The sequence below is a fragment of the Strigops habroptila genome, chromosome 11 (assembly GCF_004027225.2).
Source record: "Strigops habroptila isolate Jane chromosome 11, bStrHab1.2.pri, whole genome shotgun sequence".
In the NCBI taxonomy this organism is placed as follows: domain Eukaryota; kingdom Metazoa; phylum Chordata; class Aves; order Psittaciformes; family Psittacidae; genus Strigops; species Strigops habroptila.
In genome coordinates, this window is record NC_046360.1 from 34,799,721 (window position 1) to 34,817,898 (window position 18,178).

General features: G+C 37.4%; 1 protein-coding gene across 5 annotated transcripts in view; it reads left to right on the forward strand.

Annotated features, from left to right (window-relative positions):
• The window catches only part of FHIT (fragile histidine triad diadenosine triphosphatase), a 550,770-nt gene that overhangs the window by 143,053 nt on the left and 389,539 nt on the right, over positions 1-18,178 (forward strand). For 3 of the 5 annotated variants that reach the window (XR_003993747.1, XM_030501535.1, XM_030501537.1), the window contains exon 3: positions 12,380-12,501. Coding sequence is in view for 4 of the 5 variants with exons in the window: in XM_030501535.1 (XP_030357395.1) it covers positions 12,402-12,501 (100 nt within the window). In the remaining variant the exon portion in view is untranslated. Of the gene's footprint in view, positions 1-12,379; positions 12,585-18,178 lie in introns of all 5 variants that reach the window. The other 2 variants (XM_030501539.1, XM_030501538.1) reach the window with 1 other exon arrangement.

The following is an 18,178-nucleotide window of genomic DNA, read 5'->3' on the forward strand; positions in this document are numbered from 1 at the left end:
CTTTCCTCTATGAAGACATTCTGTGTACCTGAAGATTCATGAGCAAGTCTAGCAAAATCTGTTCCTCTGTTTAGGGAAACTTTAATTGGTGATTTTTATGTGTTATGTCTATGTTTTCTATAGCAATTACATTTTCATGTACCTAATTTTACTTGTATTTTTTCCATCGGCAGTTTATTTTATGCTAGTTCTTCTTTTAGGCTTGCTGGCTGCTAAAATATTAGCATAAATAATTCAAGATAATACTTAAGCTCTTCATAGTCCTTTAAAATCAGCAGTATGGATGTGAACCGAGGCTAAAAATAGTGATTTGTGAGTCTTTTTGTTAATTTTGGAGAATTTTAGTTTGATGAGATTGACCAAGGAAAAAATTATTTTACTGTATCTTTTTGGGGCAATTTGTGCTCTCTTAATTTTATCTGTGCTTTGCTTTCCTATCATTAGGTTATATTATGTATTTTATATATATTTAATATATATTGTTCCAAAGTTCTTTGAAATCTTTAGCTGACAGTGATTAGAGAAGTGAAATACTTGTGTTCAGTGTGGCTCTGCCTATCTGAACAGGGGCTATGTAGAGTGGAATTGCGTAGCTAGTTATAGAAACAGTTTCTTTAAACATCTTTTTAGTGGTAGCCTATGTTTAGCTTGTCCCCTGGTTTCAGCTGGGATAGAGTTAATTTCCTTCCTAGTAGCTGGTGCAGTGCTGTGTTTTGGCTTTAGTCTGAGAACAGTGCTGTTAACACACTGATGTTTTAGTTGTTGCTCAATAGCACTTACCCTGATCAAGGACTTTTCAGTCTCTCATGCTCTGCCAGTGAGGACGGGCACAAGAAACCGGGAGGAAGCAGACAGGAAACCTGACCCAAACTAGCCAAAGGGGTATTCCATAGCATAGCATGTCATGCCCCATCTAGAAACAGGGGGAGTTGGCTAGGAGGGACCGATCACTGCTTGGGTCAGGCTGGGCATCAGTCAGTGGGTGGTGAGCAACTGTATTGTGCATCACTGGTGTTTCTTGGGTTTTATTCCTATCTCTCTTTTATTCTTTTTATTATTATCATATTTTACTTTATTTCAATTACTAAGCTGTACTTAATCCACAGGTTTTACCTTATTCTGAGTCTTCCTCCCATCCCACTGAGGGAGAAGGGAGATAGTGAGTGACTGTGTGGTACTTAGTTACCCCAACTGGGGTTAAACCATGGCAGCTTGTTATTAGACTACATTCTTCATATTGTGTCAAACCACAGAGCTTTTGTGGAACTGGAAGGCTTTTCTATGTGTAGAAAGTTGAGAAGTTTTGTCCTGGCTAAGAGTGCACTTATGTAAGCCAATATGCCTCATATAACAACAAGAGGAAATGAATTTTTCAGTAGTTTCAGTCAAAGTCTCTTTTGTTTACTGTTCTAACTGTTTCCAGGCTGCTTAGAACCAGCTATTCCCAGAGCTTTGTGTGGCATTACTTTCAGAATAACTGCTTGCTTTTGAGGAAAAAATGGAAGTTAGTGAGAACATTGCTTGACTAAGTATAATTACTTGCTGGGTAGCTTCTGTAGTACATATGTATCATGTAAATGACTTTTTAAATAAAGGCGAATTATATCAATTATTTAAGAGGTTCAGTGATAGTCCAAAGCTTCATTAGAGATAACCAGTATATACCAACCTTCTGTATAATATTCGATACTGGTACTCAAGCAGTCAGGGCTGTAAGCAGAGGGCTGTGGAACTGAGCTGTATGAGTTACCTTCCCAGTGGAAACCAGTGCAGTCTGAGGAATTCACAATTAAATCAGAGGTTCAGCTTTGCCAAACGCCAGCCGCGTTTTTGAACTTACAGAGGGATCTCCAGTCGAGTTCTCTGCCAGTTTGCCGTACTTCAGCCTAAACATTCATCCTGCAGATTGTAGATTAAGATTTAATCATGCCTATAGATTTCTAATTACTCATGAATATCTTATTAGAAAGCCTTGCTGGCAAGGAACTCCAGAACACTTTCAGTAGATTATGCAGAAATTTGTTCCAGAATTAGTTGCAGAACAGTCATCTGGCACCCAATTCTTGTTTAAAATGTTATCAGGTTTCCTGACAAATGAGAACATAATACTGTCTCAGTTATTCCAGTTCACTCTGTGACCATAAATGGTTGGGGGTCTTTTTTAATCTTGAAAAGTTAAAAGCAGTAACACTAAAACATTTTGTTGTTGATGCCTGAAGTGATGCGGAGTTGGAAAGGAAGCCAGAAATACAGCAAAATCATACACAATTATTTGTTTCTTTTATGGCTTGATAATGTGACTCATCCAATTCAGAATGGTGCGACTAGGTCAAAATATAATGATATAGACTACTGTATAAAAGGGAAAAAAATCAGGAACCTTAGGGTAGTTATAGATTAAATGGATATTTTCCAGGATATTTGGCAATCATGAAGTAAAAAGCAAGCTGGAGAATGATGTGGATATACAGTTAAATGTTATAATTAGTACATGCTACAATATACTTATAAGACCATTAAAATAATACACTTGTAGAAATTATGTGCTCTTAAAAATTTTCTGGTGTTTAAAAAATGTTTTAAGCAGTCCTTAATCTTTTATGAAGGATGCAGCCAGCATATTGAAAATGCAGATTTAGGCTCTTTACCACAGTATCTTCCCCTTTGGTTTTGACTTCTCTGTATTTCTGCTGCAAGTATTCCAATGAGGAAAATATCTATTACGTCTACATTTGTGAAATTTGACTTTAAGAATATTGACAAGATCATCTTTGACTTCTCTTGCTTGTGTAAATTAAACAAAGGAGAAAATGCTAGAGTTAAGTTGCGATTCTGAAAGTAACCTACTGAAGCTGGAAAACAATATGATACATTTTAGCAGCTAATTTTCTATGAGCTCATGTCTACAGTGGAAAAAGATTCATAAAGGAAGCAATTTAAGGTGAACTTCTTTAAATATAAAATGTGCTTGGGAGATGCCTGCAAGAATAATGGTTATTTCAGCACAGAGCATAGTAGTCATGGCCCTACTCTAGATGAGGCTTATTGCAGCATTACAGTGCTGCACCAAAATTATTATCCTCTGTTATTCTAGTTTGAGTCCAAGTTTCACTACCATGATGTCAGGACACAACACTACAGCCTGTTCTCCAAAGTCCAGAAAGCTGAATACAGGGAGATGGATTCACTGAGCTCTCTTGATGTATCAGTGTTTTCTAGAAAACATAAAAACCAAATTCTCCCTAATGTGATGGTGCCATGGCTGTGTTCCAAAGGAAAGTTTAGGCTGAAATGGATTAACACCACGTTGACCCTTTTTCATAAGCAACTGTCACCTGTGTGTTGAAGTCTGTGTCCAATAAAGGCTCTGACAAACCTCGTGTTGGCTTTAGACAAGAAAATTTGGCTCTTTTGCTTGGGAAGGAGAGGGAGAATAGTCAGGTCTTACTGCTAAAATCTAAACCCAAAGCTGTTAGTGTTAGTATCTTACTGGACTAAATTTAATGTGTGTGTGTATTAGATAACAGGAACTGCAAACCACTTTTTCTCAGCAGGAAATATCTTATGAAAAGGCATCATATTCAGTAAATAGATGTATTTTGATATAAACCCTGGTAGGGTTGATTTTCTGCTACCAGAAAACATTTGATAACATCTCCTGAAAAATAATCATAGAAGACTGGCCTATTTTTGCCTAAATTTAGGTCAGGCATCAAGTTCAGAATGATCTGACCAACCACAGGAAACTGTAAGTATGTTCCCATCACGCTTTAGTGCTGGTTTGACAGTGAGAGTTTGCTTACTTTTCCAAAACTTGCTTATACTTTCGGTTGACTTGCACCCTCGTTATGCTTCAACTTTATCTTGTTGACTGAGGACCTCATGGTGCACTGTACAAAAATCCAGACGGCTGTGAGCCCTGCCACAGATGTCTTTGACAAGAACAGGGAAGCTGCCAGACAGCAGGACTATTATTTGCCATTTTCTGAACATATGGTCAAGAATAGAGCATTTGTGGAAAATCAGAAAATATGTCCAGAGGGGGAAAGTTAAACCCAGAAAAGTATACAACCTTTTTTTCTCAGGTTCCTTTACTCATAATCACCTTTCTTCAAATAGTTCACTCAAGTGTGCAGTCTGTATTTCTGGGAAGATTTGCAAAGCATTTTGTTCATTTACCGCTATTTGCTCTTATTTTCTTTCCCCCATTGTTTCCATGCAGTTTGCAGTCCCACTGGTTTAAATGAACCAGAAACAGCATGAAGAAGTCATGCATGCTTGCATTGTATATAAAAAAACCTGACAAATTTCAACATTAGAGCAGCACTTCATCATTTAATTGTGCAGTATATAATTAGATACGTACGCGTACAGTGGTGGTTGTATAATTAGGCTGCACAGTTATAACAGTCCATTTTGGGGCAGTGGCCTTGACCTGTTTATCACTATGGGAGTATCTTTTCCCTCCTGGTTCCCAACACGCGTTGCTTGGCAGCAGCCGGCGCACACCTCTGGGCTGGCAACACATCACACATAACCTCAATTAATCACTGCACTGCTTTAGCTCTGCTGGCTGGGGTACTCTAAGGACCATGCGAGAGGGCTCTCCTCCTTGGGTTGGAACAAAAAGGGGTATGGGGAAAGATGGGAACATATAAATCCTTCAAAACGAGGCTTCATTAATTCCAGTGCTCATAGAACAACCTGGTTTAAATGGCTTTATTTTGGAGAGTGTGTACATATATAAGGTGGTACAATGAAAGCTAATGGGATGTCTTAAAGATTCCAGGTCTAGCATTAGACATAAATGCACTGTACATAAATGTAAAGAACCTGTTATCTAGTAGTATTAGCTATATAAATGTAAATCTGACAGTAAATTTTCATTAAATGGCTCTTTTCATCTATATGCCTAAGGAGCTGTTAGGTAAAGTACAGCGTCTGCGTTTTCCTCTTAAGTGTTTGTGTTACATTTATTATTTCAGCAAGATAAAATGCTGGTGGAGACACTTGGGTATCACAGGAATTGCTCCAAATATAATAAATTCATAGTATTACAGGGGCAAAACCATGGTTTAATATTAATACATTGCATTCAGAATGAAATTAAGTATGATAACACTAATCCCAGGCTCATTCTTACTGTTTTTACCTTATTTTTCTTTACATGGTCAGGAGTCGCTGTACGTGTGGCTTATTTCTTTTCTCCATGTGTGTGGAGAAATCTCAACTGCCTCAATCTTTCTGTTGATGATTTTCTGTTTAGTAAGGCTGGATTTACTTCAACTCTGCAGCCCTTTTACTATAGTAGTTTCATCTGAAGAAGGGGCAGCTTTTTTCATCCTTTGCTTTGGTGCTAAGTATCAAAAAGCTTAAAGGACAAAAGAATAAAATAGAGAAAATCAATCTTTAGAAGTGTACACAGAATCAATAGGGGTTTTTGAAGTGACATAACTGGTCTGTCAGTGACTTAAGTTAAATTCCGGATTGTGTCTGGAAACTCACAATGCAACATCATCTACTTATCACACACTTATTTTTGTCTGGACTTGTGCTGGCCCTGAGTTGCGTGGACCATCCTTCTGCCATCACATCCCCTGTGCTCACACTCTCTCTGATCATTCTTTGGTTTATACCATCACAGGACTTTTGGAAGAGCCATTTCTCTCTTCTCCCAATCTTTTCCGATACTCCTTTAATCTTTTCACTTAGCTCCCTGCAGCTTTTCTTCTGCAACTCTTTGCCTCATCTCTTCTGTCCAATACCACAGATGTCCAACTTGCATTCACTCAAAGGGAATAGTAAACCACTTGAGGGGAAGGCTTAGTCTTGGTGTGTATTTCTAAAGCCTATAAAGTGACTTTATGTAGTACTATATAAGTAATAAATAAGAATGTTGAAACATAACAGCTTTTTCTTCTTTCCATGTTTTTAAAGTCACCTTTTTCCACTGAAGGGTATAGCAAAAGAACATTCCTAGTTGTTCCATCGTGTCAGCTCTCTTAGTTTGTCGCCTCAAAAGAAATGAGCTTAGAGTCAAGTGTTTCAGTGTGCAGTGTGCTAGTCTCTATAGCGACCTTCCACCCCCATCTACCAGGGGGAGTTTTCCTTACGGTTATATATCTCGAGAAATGTCACTATATTGTTCCTTTAGCACGTAATGTAGCCCTAGGTAGCCACACTAGAAAAAAGGATTTTCACAGTATAATTTCTGCCATTTACTGCATACTGTGTAGCATTTCCTTAAATTTTATCTTTCCTGCCTTTCACCTTTCTGCTTTAAAAACTGGCATGATTGATATTAATATTTTTCCCTGATAAAAATGTATTTTCCTTTGATCTTAGTGTTGGTAATACATTATTCAGTGTTCCTTCTTAATAAAAGCCATTGGTTGTTCCATTACTCACAATAGTTATTACAACAGTAAAGGTCTCGTTCGTCAGAATGACTTGCAGAGGCAAAACCAAACCCATGATTTCTGCATGCATCAGGATAATAGCTGTGGTGCCTGCAAGTTATTAAACAGTGTTAAAATATAATGTGTGTTTGTTTTGGGGTGGGGTTTTTTCCCTTAGGAGATTAACACTGTGGAAAATTTGTGAGCATCATTTATTTTGTTGCATATGTATGCTTGTACATGTTTTGTTCTTGAAGTCCAAGTCACTGAGGAGGGGAACCTATTGGTTCTATCGCACTTCATAAACCATCTTTGCAATCACTGATATAGTACATGAAGACTTACTTATCAGACGTATCTTTGGATTCACGTCATCATCTTGGATGGTGATGGAAGGAAAAATTATGATCTTGGATCATCTCTGCTAATATGAGGACAAGTGGGCACAGAGAGAGTCTAGCGGAGAAGATTGTGAAGCTCTAAGTCAAGTCTTGGGATTTGGATTCTGTTTGAAAGGTATCTTCTGTAGTATTGTGGTGCATTAAGTTCATGCTGATCTGTTCTGGCATAAAATGGACATAAACCAACGGCAGTATAATGCAAACCAGGAATTTTGTGTCATGTTAGTCATCAGAAGGTTTCTTGAAAGAAGTAAAGTTGCTGGTGTAGTGAGGGGGTCAGAAGAGCAAAAAACAATAGAAATATTTAAATTAATGCAATAATTGGAAACAAGTCCTAGTATGTGGAAAAGTTGAGCTGTTACCTGAGCGCAGAGGCAGACAATGAGCTTCTACTGTCAGAATTATTTGCTCAGTATGGTTAAGTGCTGTATGGGTCATCCAGTGAACATGGTGTACATAGGACAGTTGAAGAACATAGAGTGTGTTTAGTGCTCTCATGGCACTTCTGAGCCCTCATTTTTCTTGACGTTTAATGTATTACACAGTTCTCTTGCCTCTACAAACCCGTTCATTTATTGTGTATAACTTTGCACTCTTTACCTGGATTAGAGGAAACAAACAAGTTGGCCTAATTTGTATTCCAAAATGCTTGCTACAGAGATGAATTGGACAACTACTTCTACATCATTTAAAGATATTTATGCCTTCTACATGTATTATGGATGGTATATTGCTTTTGATGTCTAGCTTGATTCCACATTTGTTGATTAACTTGTCAGTGTTATGATTGCTTTCAGTGCTGCTACAGAGCCGTTCACTTCCTTTTGGGTGTCTGTATCCTTCTCAGTCAACAAAGATGTGGGGGTCTGGAAGTTTCTGTTGTTTCTCTGGGAGGTTGTGGGGGTTTTTTTGGGGGGAGGAGGCTGGTTTGGGTTATATTTTATGTGTGAGATCAGCACTGTGAGAGCAGAATGGCAAAGTGCTGTCCCAGAGGAGCTGGGAAATGCTGCTGCAGCTTGAGTGAAAGGGAGCAGAGCTGCAAGAGGAAGGCAGGCTGTGCAATTGCAAATAGATGACCCTTAGCATCATACTTATGAAGATGCTTAGGTACTATGCAAAAGACCGCAGTCTATTTTAATTTTAAGATAATTTAGCTTGATTGACCATGCTAAGAAGATGGCAGTGTGTTTAAACAGCAATAGTTTTGATGTTTTGTTCCCTGGTAGATTAAGCAGGGGAAGCCATGTGTAGTGGATTCAAGTCCATCATAATCTGTGTATGACGAGATAAATGGGTCTTTGTCAACCCCGCCAGCACTGGTTGCATGCATCACATGTAATGGGCTTTCTGTTTGGTAGCTTCTGTGGCTGGTGAAAATGGAAAATAATCCCCACACGGTTTTCCGTTCAACCCCATGTAGAGCATTAAATACCATCCCCACGGAGAGAATCTAGGCAATAACTGTCAGAGATACTTGGGCACCTTCTCTAGTTTTGTAATTCTTCTTGGCTTTTCCAGAACTCAAATAACAGTAAATGTGATATTTTGCCTCACTGAGAGGGAAAGGGTTTTTTAATTAGAGTCCATTTTCTGAAACTAGAAGAACTAAAAATATGTAGTTAAATCTTGCACAAGGGTGGGAATGGAGGATACTGAGAGATAGAGATGCTATAGGGACAAAGGGCAACTAGAAAAATTGAGTGATTTTTAGAGTAAAATTGTTTCTTGTTGTTAATGTTTTTGAGTATTCTTTGATCAAAATTGGCAAAATGTGGCTGGACATTCATTGCTATGTGCTTGAGTTAAATAAGTAATATTCTGAATTGGGTGGATTTTATCCTCACAAAGTGGCAGTGAGTGGAGGGAATGAGTAAAAAATAAAGCACGAAGAGAGGGATGACAACACACAGGGTAGTTCTTCACTGAGCATCACTTCTTGAACATGGTGCAGAATTCAGATGTCTAAGTAGGAATATCACTTTCCACATAATTCCCCTCTAACCTTTTAGAGGGGAAAAGTGCCAGATATGCATTTAAGGATAGAATTTTATAGGATGAAGGGCAGCTTAGAAAATGTGATGGAAAACTCTGAAGTTTGGCATAAACATCATTTACTGGAGAATTACTTTGTTCCCTTAATTAGTGTGTGACACAAGTTGTCATATCATGCTAAATTAAAAAAAAAAAAAACAGGATCGTTTGTAGGACCTTAAAAAATCAAGTTGTTTTCATTTTGCCATATAAATTTACAGTGTTTTTACAGTGATATTGAGTAGAAGAATCAGGAGTGTCAAAATTAATGAGCGGGTGCCCTTAATATGGTAAAATGACAAACTTTAAAATTTAAGAGTACTTTTCAGATTGTCTCTAAAATGTTCCTTTATATTATCAGAGAGAGGTAATGGTACTGTAATTGGGTTTCTTCAATGTACACATTTAAAGTTAGCAGCCCATTTTGCATTATTCTGTGTTCTCCTATTTGTGGCTCTCCTAGAACAGTGCTCACGTGATTAAGCCTTAAGCTTGGTTCCCAGTGGGTGGTGATCTCAACACCTTGTTGTTAAAACCAAGTAACTGTATGCTAAAACAGAGGCATTTTGGTGTACCAGGCCATTTCAGTTAAGCATCCAGTGGTGGGGTCTGTGGAGGCAGGAAGACAGCCTTAAAGAATTAGTGCCATCACTCCTTGTAGTCAGTACAGAGAAACTAATTTCCAACAGTATTCCAAGCGATCGCTCTCTGACTCTAGAGATGACATGTAACAAGCAGACACCTATCTTGATGTCCTAGGGGCCTGTCTTCAGGTGATCCTTATCTCCTGTTCAGAGTTTTACCTGTGTATTTAACACCAATGATGCTACAGCTTACGCTATTTTAAAAACTGAAGCACAAACCAAATCCCTTAGCCCCCAAAACCGAATGAATTTGGAGAATTGAGACCTGTGTTTAGATACAAAAATACATTAAGTATACCAGTAGTGTTTCTATAGGCCGGGCAGATAATTCTTGAAATTTTACAAAACTGTAATTACATTTGAAAGTATTTCAGTGCATCTCAACATATTTCTTAATTTTAGCACTCTAATTTCAGGGTGTAATGTCGAATGCCAGCGTAATTTGTTTTTCTAGTACAGATTATACAGATTTGGGATCTGTTGTGGCTGTAAAATTAGTCTACGTGCTACGTTCGCCTTTAATACTATATTCCCACCTCTGACTGCAGGAACACAGCTTGAAGGAAATTTAATTAGGAAGATGAGGCAGATAAAATAAGCAATGTAATATATATGTGCAATATGAAGAAGAGTAAATACACTTTTCATCTCAATAGTCAGAATAGGAACTGTGTTAAAATGGGCTGAAATTTTATTGCAAGTAGATTTCTTTTATTTTCTAACATTACTGTGTAATTGTCCTCCTTATTACCGGGGATTAGAAAGAAAGGCTACTATCATTAAAGAAACATCTTTCACCAATTATATTTAGGTTTTGTTTTAGTTAGCAATGACCTCCTCTTCATGTGAAAAATGGCAATCCCCAGAGGAACAGACTTAGTGAGGTGATTCCAATCTGCTGGGAAATCTTGTGCACACACTATTTGCATCTCATGACCTGTATGCATGTGCCTGTACTGCATTGATTTGCGCTTGTTTACAGGCCATTCAAGCAAAAAGCAGGTAGAATTCAGGTGACTAAAAACTTGCTCTGCTGGTAGCAGTTTCCTGCCTCACTGCACTCTGGAATATTCCAGCCTTGCTTCAGTGTGTTGCTGCACAGACATGGATTTTTCAGTTGTACTCGTGGATTTTTTTAACATTTGTATTAGTTCTAAGCACAGAAAACCACAGAGGATCACTACGGCTGAAAACAGCTTAAGTAATATATAATAGGTCATGAATAATTACAAAAAAATTCCCATGATCTCTTTACGGAATTGGAGAGAATAGCGCTGGGAAGTCTTCAGTATTACATAGTGTGACCAATACAACTGACACATTCATTTGAAACGTGATATTTAGTCTGAATCAAGAGCTAGAAATAGATTATTCTGATATATTATCGTATAGCAAGCAAATAGAAGAGGTTTTAATACCTGCATTAATTCTGTGCATGAGATTTAAAAATGTTCTAATAATTCTGGATCAACCCACTTAGGCTGTAACGTGATTCTTCAGACTATTGTGTAGGGAGGTGTGAGGCCAGTGGTTTTTTTACCTTACTGATCCTTTCTGGCCTTTTTTAACAAGATGGAATGAAGGAGTATTACGAATACATCGTATAGTCAACCTCAATTCTGCAATCCACAGAATCTGCGTATGGATCCACCTAGTGTTTTCTGCAAAGGTATTTTTACTTGTTTTTAAAGCATTGAAAATACCTATCAATATTGGAGAGCAGTGGTGACCCAAACTCTGTGCCTAATACTGTTGCACATATTTATTTTGGTGAATATTTAATGTATTCATACAGGATGTCAACTCAACTGACTGTCTCTCTTGAAGTCTGTAAAAGGATGTATGATGTAGTTCTCATAGCGCCCTCAGATATGGATTTTTCTCAATACAGCTTAGGGTTAAATTTCATGAAAACATTTCATATAATCGTTTGGAATAAGAGCCAAGTTTGGGTCTTACTGAACGCAGTAGTCTTGCAAGGAAAGAACTGCAGCAAAAGCCCTTCCATGACTCTAACAGTCTCTTTCCTCACCTGAAGCACCTTATAAAACTGAATTTTCTGATTAGTCACTTGGTTCATGCAGGGTAATGTTAGTGTAATGCTTTCAATGTGTCCAAAACATTGTCACATGAAATTTCATTACTTCATATTTTACCCTGCAGTACCTTTGGATATTTCTGATTGAATTAAATACTTTAAATACTCTAGGGCTTAAAGACCTAAAATAGACACTGTTAGGGTTGTGTCTTGGCTATTTAAGGAGGATTTTTGTCCTCTTCAGGAGGAGAGCAAACTTTAATGAATGAAAGTGGAAATGTTTGGCTCTCTTTCTGTAAGAGAAAATGTTGCACATTGCTGTTGATAGTCTTCACATTTCAGTTGCTCAAACTAGAAAGCATGGATGGAAGGTGACTAAATACGCTTTCCTTAAATTATCAGTATATCGTCAACTGAGATATTTAGTGGAGAGACTGATTTAGAAAATGTGGCTTATGTTGTAAGTCCTGTGTTAATTAATTTGCATCGTGGCAAAGGGCATCTGAGATATTATTTGTCCTTCTTCCAGCACACAAGCCAAATCTATACACTGCAGAAGAAATGAAAACGGAAAGGAGAAATGACATTCTCTGCCTAGAATTTTATAGCCCTGCCAAGATGATGAGAAAAGGGTTTAAGAAATTATATGTAAGTTTTTTGCTTTGGAAAGAAGACTTTTCCATCATCCCAAGAAAGAAGTGATACTTTTAGGAAAGCCTTACCAACCTTTCCCAAACACCCAATGCCTTGGTGAGCCCAGGAGGTACCTTCTTTCCAGAAGCTGCCTAGACAATTTGGTTGTCTGATTCCTGTTGTTTGGAAAGGCAAAGCCATTCCCTTTATTATCTTCACTATTGTCTCTTTCAGACCCTGAAGATTAATATTTATCATGCTGAGATTCGGGCAGCACCTCATCAAGCCCTCTGTGGTCTTCCTGAAGACTGAGCTGTCCTTTGCTCTGGTGAACCGGAGGCCGGTGGTCCCAGGACGTATCCTTTTGAGCAGCGTCTCGATGACTGGTGCCTGTGCCCTTGGGAAGAGCAGGAGGAGCTTGGTGTGCTTCAGAGGCCAGGTAGGATGCTGCACGGGGTTATTCTGAATCCAGGCATCGGAAGGTAACACGCTTGAGCAGTGTTGCAGAACTGCTGAGAATGGTTGCTTGGCAACTATGACCTTAGAGGTGAGTTTCTATTGACCTTTTCACTGTGGAAGATGTATAAACAACCAGGTGCTACTAAAGGCATTTTAAAGTGTATCCGAGGTAGTACTGTTTAAATTTCATATTATGCTAAATAACACATCCCACTTCCCTTTTAATAATGTCACTTATTTTTAGATGTGGTAACTTCTTTAGGGAGCATTTTCAACTTCTCCTAGTTAAATATACACAGTTTGTCAAACAGCAGCAGAATCCTGTATGAAGACTCTTAACTTTTTTGGGACAGATTGCTTTGATTAATTTAGGTAGAAATGGATTAAATAAACCATCTGTATAGCACACGAATTTCCTCAGGTAAAAATGAAGCTCCGTGTTCTAAGTAAAATTCTCAGCTTAGAAAGTGTATAGGAACTTGATTCTGCAAGATGTTAACTGTACCTCTTAAGTGTATTTTGTAGTATGGCATATTATTTTCTAGTCAAAACTGCTGCTGCATAACTTATGCAGATTTCAGTGGCTGGAGGTGGAATTTTCTGGAAATACTAAAGGTGTTCATTTCTGTAGAGGTCCATGGTAAAATGTTAGTGAGAACTCGGGCAATGGCTGAATGTGTTTGGGGAAAAGAAGAAAGTCATCTGGAGCTTATTGAAATAGTTCTTTTTCTCTGTAGTTTTATGTTGTTTCTCTCATAATTTAATTTAGATTTTTTAAATTTGGTGACCTTTAATATATATATTTTCTTTAAACTCATAAACATTCTTCTTGTGAAATACAGAACCTTCTTTTCCTCCTGTCACATCTGCAGTTTTTAATTGTTCAATATGGAACTTCTTTTTACCCCTGCTTTGAATGGTGTCTGTACTACAAGTCAAATCATTTGGTTATTAAATGCATGGCAAAGATGCAGAGACTTCTTACAAACTTTAAAGGTGTTACTGTCTCACCAATATATTTCATTGAATTGAATGAGCAGTTCTTCTCAACTTCAGTTTCTTAAGAATCTGATGTAAATCAATGTGATTTACAGATTTGTTATTAGAAAAACCTCCACAACCCACTTTCAAAGCTGTCTAGACAGTATCACGTCAGTGACTCTGAGATGCAGAGCCTGGAAACGCTCGAGCAGTACGTTGGCTTATGCATTGTCCAGATCAGAGGGTAAATAAAATGTTCTCTGTGCTGTGTGGGGAAGTTTTAAAAACAGTGATTTTTTTATTTTTTTTTTTCTTTAATTAATTAGTGAACAATTGCATCTTCTGTTAAAAATAAAGAACAGTTATGTGAATGAAAGCTATTTGTTCTAAAGTTTTGTGATCCCCAAGTAATGACAGTTTAAGGAGCCTATAAAACTTAATTATTACGAGCTTCTTTCCTTCTTAAATAATTAAAGATTATAAACTCTAGTTGTATAGTTATTGCAGACTGTTTGGCAGATACATTTATTTGCTCAGGTTTAGCTTTGTTATCCCATAATGAGTATTGCAGCATATTTTATAGTGTCACACTGTTTTAATAGCTCATGTATTGTAATATATTAATGTAGTCTTTGTTTCTCCATTCAATAAATGTTCAGGTAATAAAAACCCTTCCCTTTCTCATTACAATAAGAAAAAATTAGCAAAGATCTTAATGCAAAGGCTAGAATATGGTTTGTAAAACAGAGCAATTTGCAGTTGTAAGCCTTTAAAATGTCTGTATAATGTAGCATTCATCTAAAGACCTGGCAGTAGCAACTGTATTTTCTTTGTTTTATTGCAATAATTTTATCTGCTTTGTCTTTGGCGCACTTGTGGCATTCCTTTTCATTTTGACTTTTTTTTTTTTCTTTAGTAGAAATAAAATATTAATGTGTGTGAATTAGAGAGACACGGAAATCAGTTTGAAAGCCAGCTCACTCCAGGTGGTGGCTTTAATTAAGTAGTAAGGTTGAAATACCATCTTGAAACAGAACATAGGATTGGAGTTGTGAATTTGCTGTAATAGTTTTAAAATAAAGCTGTAATCTTGAAAAAATTCAGTCAAAATGGACTTGTAGAGTTCAGTGTTTCTGATTTGAGCAATGCCAAAGCATGATGGTTCAGGTAACACATTACAAAGCTTTGTTTATTTCCAGCTGCCAATCTTGTTAATTCAGGTTGACGCTTAAAAGTCAAACTGTGCTAATAGTAACCAAGAGTAGGAATAGCAAGAAAATGGTATTCATGGTAAGGAAAGAGCTCCCCTGTTCCTGGAGAGAGCTACCTCATTTGCCCCATCATTAGACTTCTGCTTAAGGGGTATGCGCTAGTTCATGGACTCAGGAACCTGTTCATAATAGGGTCCCTTTGAGGGATTACTACAGATTCTTGAATAGGAAGTAACTGGGATTTTACTATTAAGTAAGGGATATCTGACATTATACTGGGATCTCTACTGTGTAAGCTAAAATATGCTCATGTGTTTGGCAGTGGTAGCAAACTCATTCACCTCTTTTGGCACAACCAAATGGAGAGGGAGGGCTACACGCTTAACAGGTACCAGTAATGTTTTCAATGAAAAGTAGAGTCCCTGTTTCCTCTTAAGTTCTGTTACCTTGCTGCTCTGCAAAGTGCTTGTGAAAGAAGCCATTTGTGGCTCCCTTGAACAACTCTGTAGTTGTTTTATAGGAGGTGGCTGTTCAGCAGCTGGAATAGTGCAGGGATGTATCTACAGTCAGCAAATGCATTGTTTCTGTCACACAAAAGACACAAAATGAACTGAATCGGCTCTAGCAACTAGCATGAGCTAAGCTTCTACTAAAAGAACTTATTTCATTCAGATCCTTGCTGCTTCCATAGTTCAGAGCAGAACTTTAGTGTTTTCTTAAAGAAAATCCATCTGCTCTTTGGAATGGACTTTAGCTTTTTAATATGAGAACAAGTACTTTGTGAATGACCTACCATTTTATTGATGTTTTCCTAATCATACGCCATAGCTTTGCATGGTTTTGCTCACATCTTCAATAAATATGAGCTGGTTTATTATCACTACCTTTCTCGTTGCATTGTGCAGGGTACTTCTTTTATCTTGAAGATGAAAAATGAATTTGAACATTAGTAGAATCCATTTGGGGACTAGGACTTTTTATTATAAATAAAATTATTCATTTATTATGTCCAATTTTTTTTTCAGCAGACTAAGTATTGATCTTTGGATTTGTGTTCACGTTGCCATAAGAAGAACTAGCACAAAAGGAGCACAGCAACATTTGTAAATTGATTGAATGCAATATGTAATGACAAACATCAGATCTATGGCACTACTATATATACAAAGCATTTTTCAACAGTTTATTGAATTGGCTATTAAAAAGAACAGGTTTTTCAGCTGGGAACAATTTGCTGAGGGTTATCAGGACCAAGCAATTGTGCAGAAATTTCTGGTGGACAGTTTGGTTCCTTCAGTAAGTACACATGTCTGTGCATATACTACATTAGAATAAACACTTTACAATAGCTTTTCATCTGGGATTGATTATAAAAAGGCTTTTCCATTAAAAAAAAGAAGGGGGGGGGGACACAAAAAAGACGCCGTTTAACTGTTATATACTGAAATTTGCTGGATCATTTGGTATTGCTATTTCCATAGAATCTTGTGTTTCCCACCAGAAAGTATTCTGATTGAGGAGATTAGACCATATATAAAACCCCAAAACATGTGATATTTTCTGGCAACTTCATCACTACATGAAATTGATGGTCTTTATTTGTGGCCGAGACAATGTGCTCTACTGTGAGTTACTGCAGCTGGTTCCTTTTATTAATGAGTAGAGAAAACATTAGTTGAACCAGATGCTCCTTCAAGGACTTGATAACAGTCTACGCTGCAGTGTCTTGTGCTGGGACGGGATCCGGGGTCAGTAGTGTAAGAATAGCATCTGCTTTGCTGTATGGTTTGTCCATCATATGCTGTCAGAATTGCTGTATCACTTGAGACTGACACATTCTGTATTCTCACAGTCATTGCCACAATGCTTTTCTTAAAAGATTTGCAGTTAAAAGAAAATAATCCTTTTGATTAGTATTACTTGTTAATATATTTTAAAAGTATTTTTGTCATTTAATACAGTCCTGACAGAATTGCCATTGAGCATGGTCCGCTAAGAACAGTAGTATTCTCTCACAAGTTTTGTTGAAAACCATGGTGTTTAGCATCTATATGAAATCTGAATTCTTCATAAAGTTAGAGCTGCTATCTATTATGATTTGCTTAGTTTGTACACTGCACATTTATCACATCTGTATTTATGCTACATAATTATAAATGTTATGGGGTTTAGCCTATACAAGTGTTAATATTTGCCATAAAACGAAGATTTAGAAAATAAAAGTTCAGTTATTGCAGAATATATAAATTTGCATTTATATACTGCAGTAATGTATGCTGCACTGTTACAACTACACATTATAGATACTGAACCCTGTGGGAAAGTATTCTTTAGTGCCTGTAACAGAAGCTTCATATGCATTGCTATTATTATTAGTTTGCTGTAGCACAACACTAAGGAGCAGTCATGCTCCTTTTAGTTCTTGATCAAAGAACTAAGAATAAGGGGTTTGGTAAAGATTTTGTAACATAAATATGATGCTGGAGATAGCAAGGGAATGACACGGAGACAGAAAACGTTGTTTGATACAATAAGGGGTGAACTACTTATATGAATTTCTCAAAATGTCCAGTAACTCTAATAGAAGAGAGTACTAGGAAGAAGTACCTTTGTTGGTGTAGAAAAGACCTCCTGAATGGGAAGACAGATGTAAATGATGGACCTTGTGTGGAAATGTGGGAGAAGTATAGAATATATTTCTTCATCAGGAAAGATTCAGATTTACTTTGTGTATTGTCAGTATTTGATAAATTCTTTTTGAGATGCCAGTCTGAAGCTGTCGAGCATCAGTGGAAAGTCCCAAAGTTGTTTTTTTCTCTCGAATCCCAAATAAAGCTGTTCCAGGACTCTTTCTTATATAAGCAGTTGTGATCTCTCAGGTAGGACTTATTAATGCCATAATGTTTATTTGCACAAATGAGAGTGAGGAAGAACAGTTCCTATACCTAATAATTCTTAGCTAAATTAATCTATATTGTGCAGGGATGGGGGAAGGACTGCAGCCTTGGCAGCGCAATCCAGTCCACCAGCTTCGCTGTATTGCCAAGCTTCCTTCTGGGACAAAGGTTCTCCACAGACAGCCCAAAGAATGACTGCTCTGCTCTGTATATGCAAACCTCTTGAATTTAGTGGTGATAGAGAGGCCAGTTAATTATCCCAGAGCTGGAGTCATTTTGTTTGCAGTCTACAAACAAAGGGATGATGTTTGACTCGCATTAAGAAATGCTGCTTCTGAAGATAATAGATTCAGAGCTCTGTGCACAAGTGCTTCTCTGCCGGTCTTTTATTTGTGGGGGATGGAGTTCAGCTGTATCCTTTGGTCAGATAAATACACTTGCTCTTCAAATCTCGTCTTCCTGGAAAGATGCTCACTGGTGAAGGA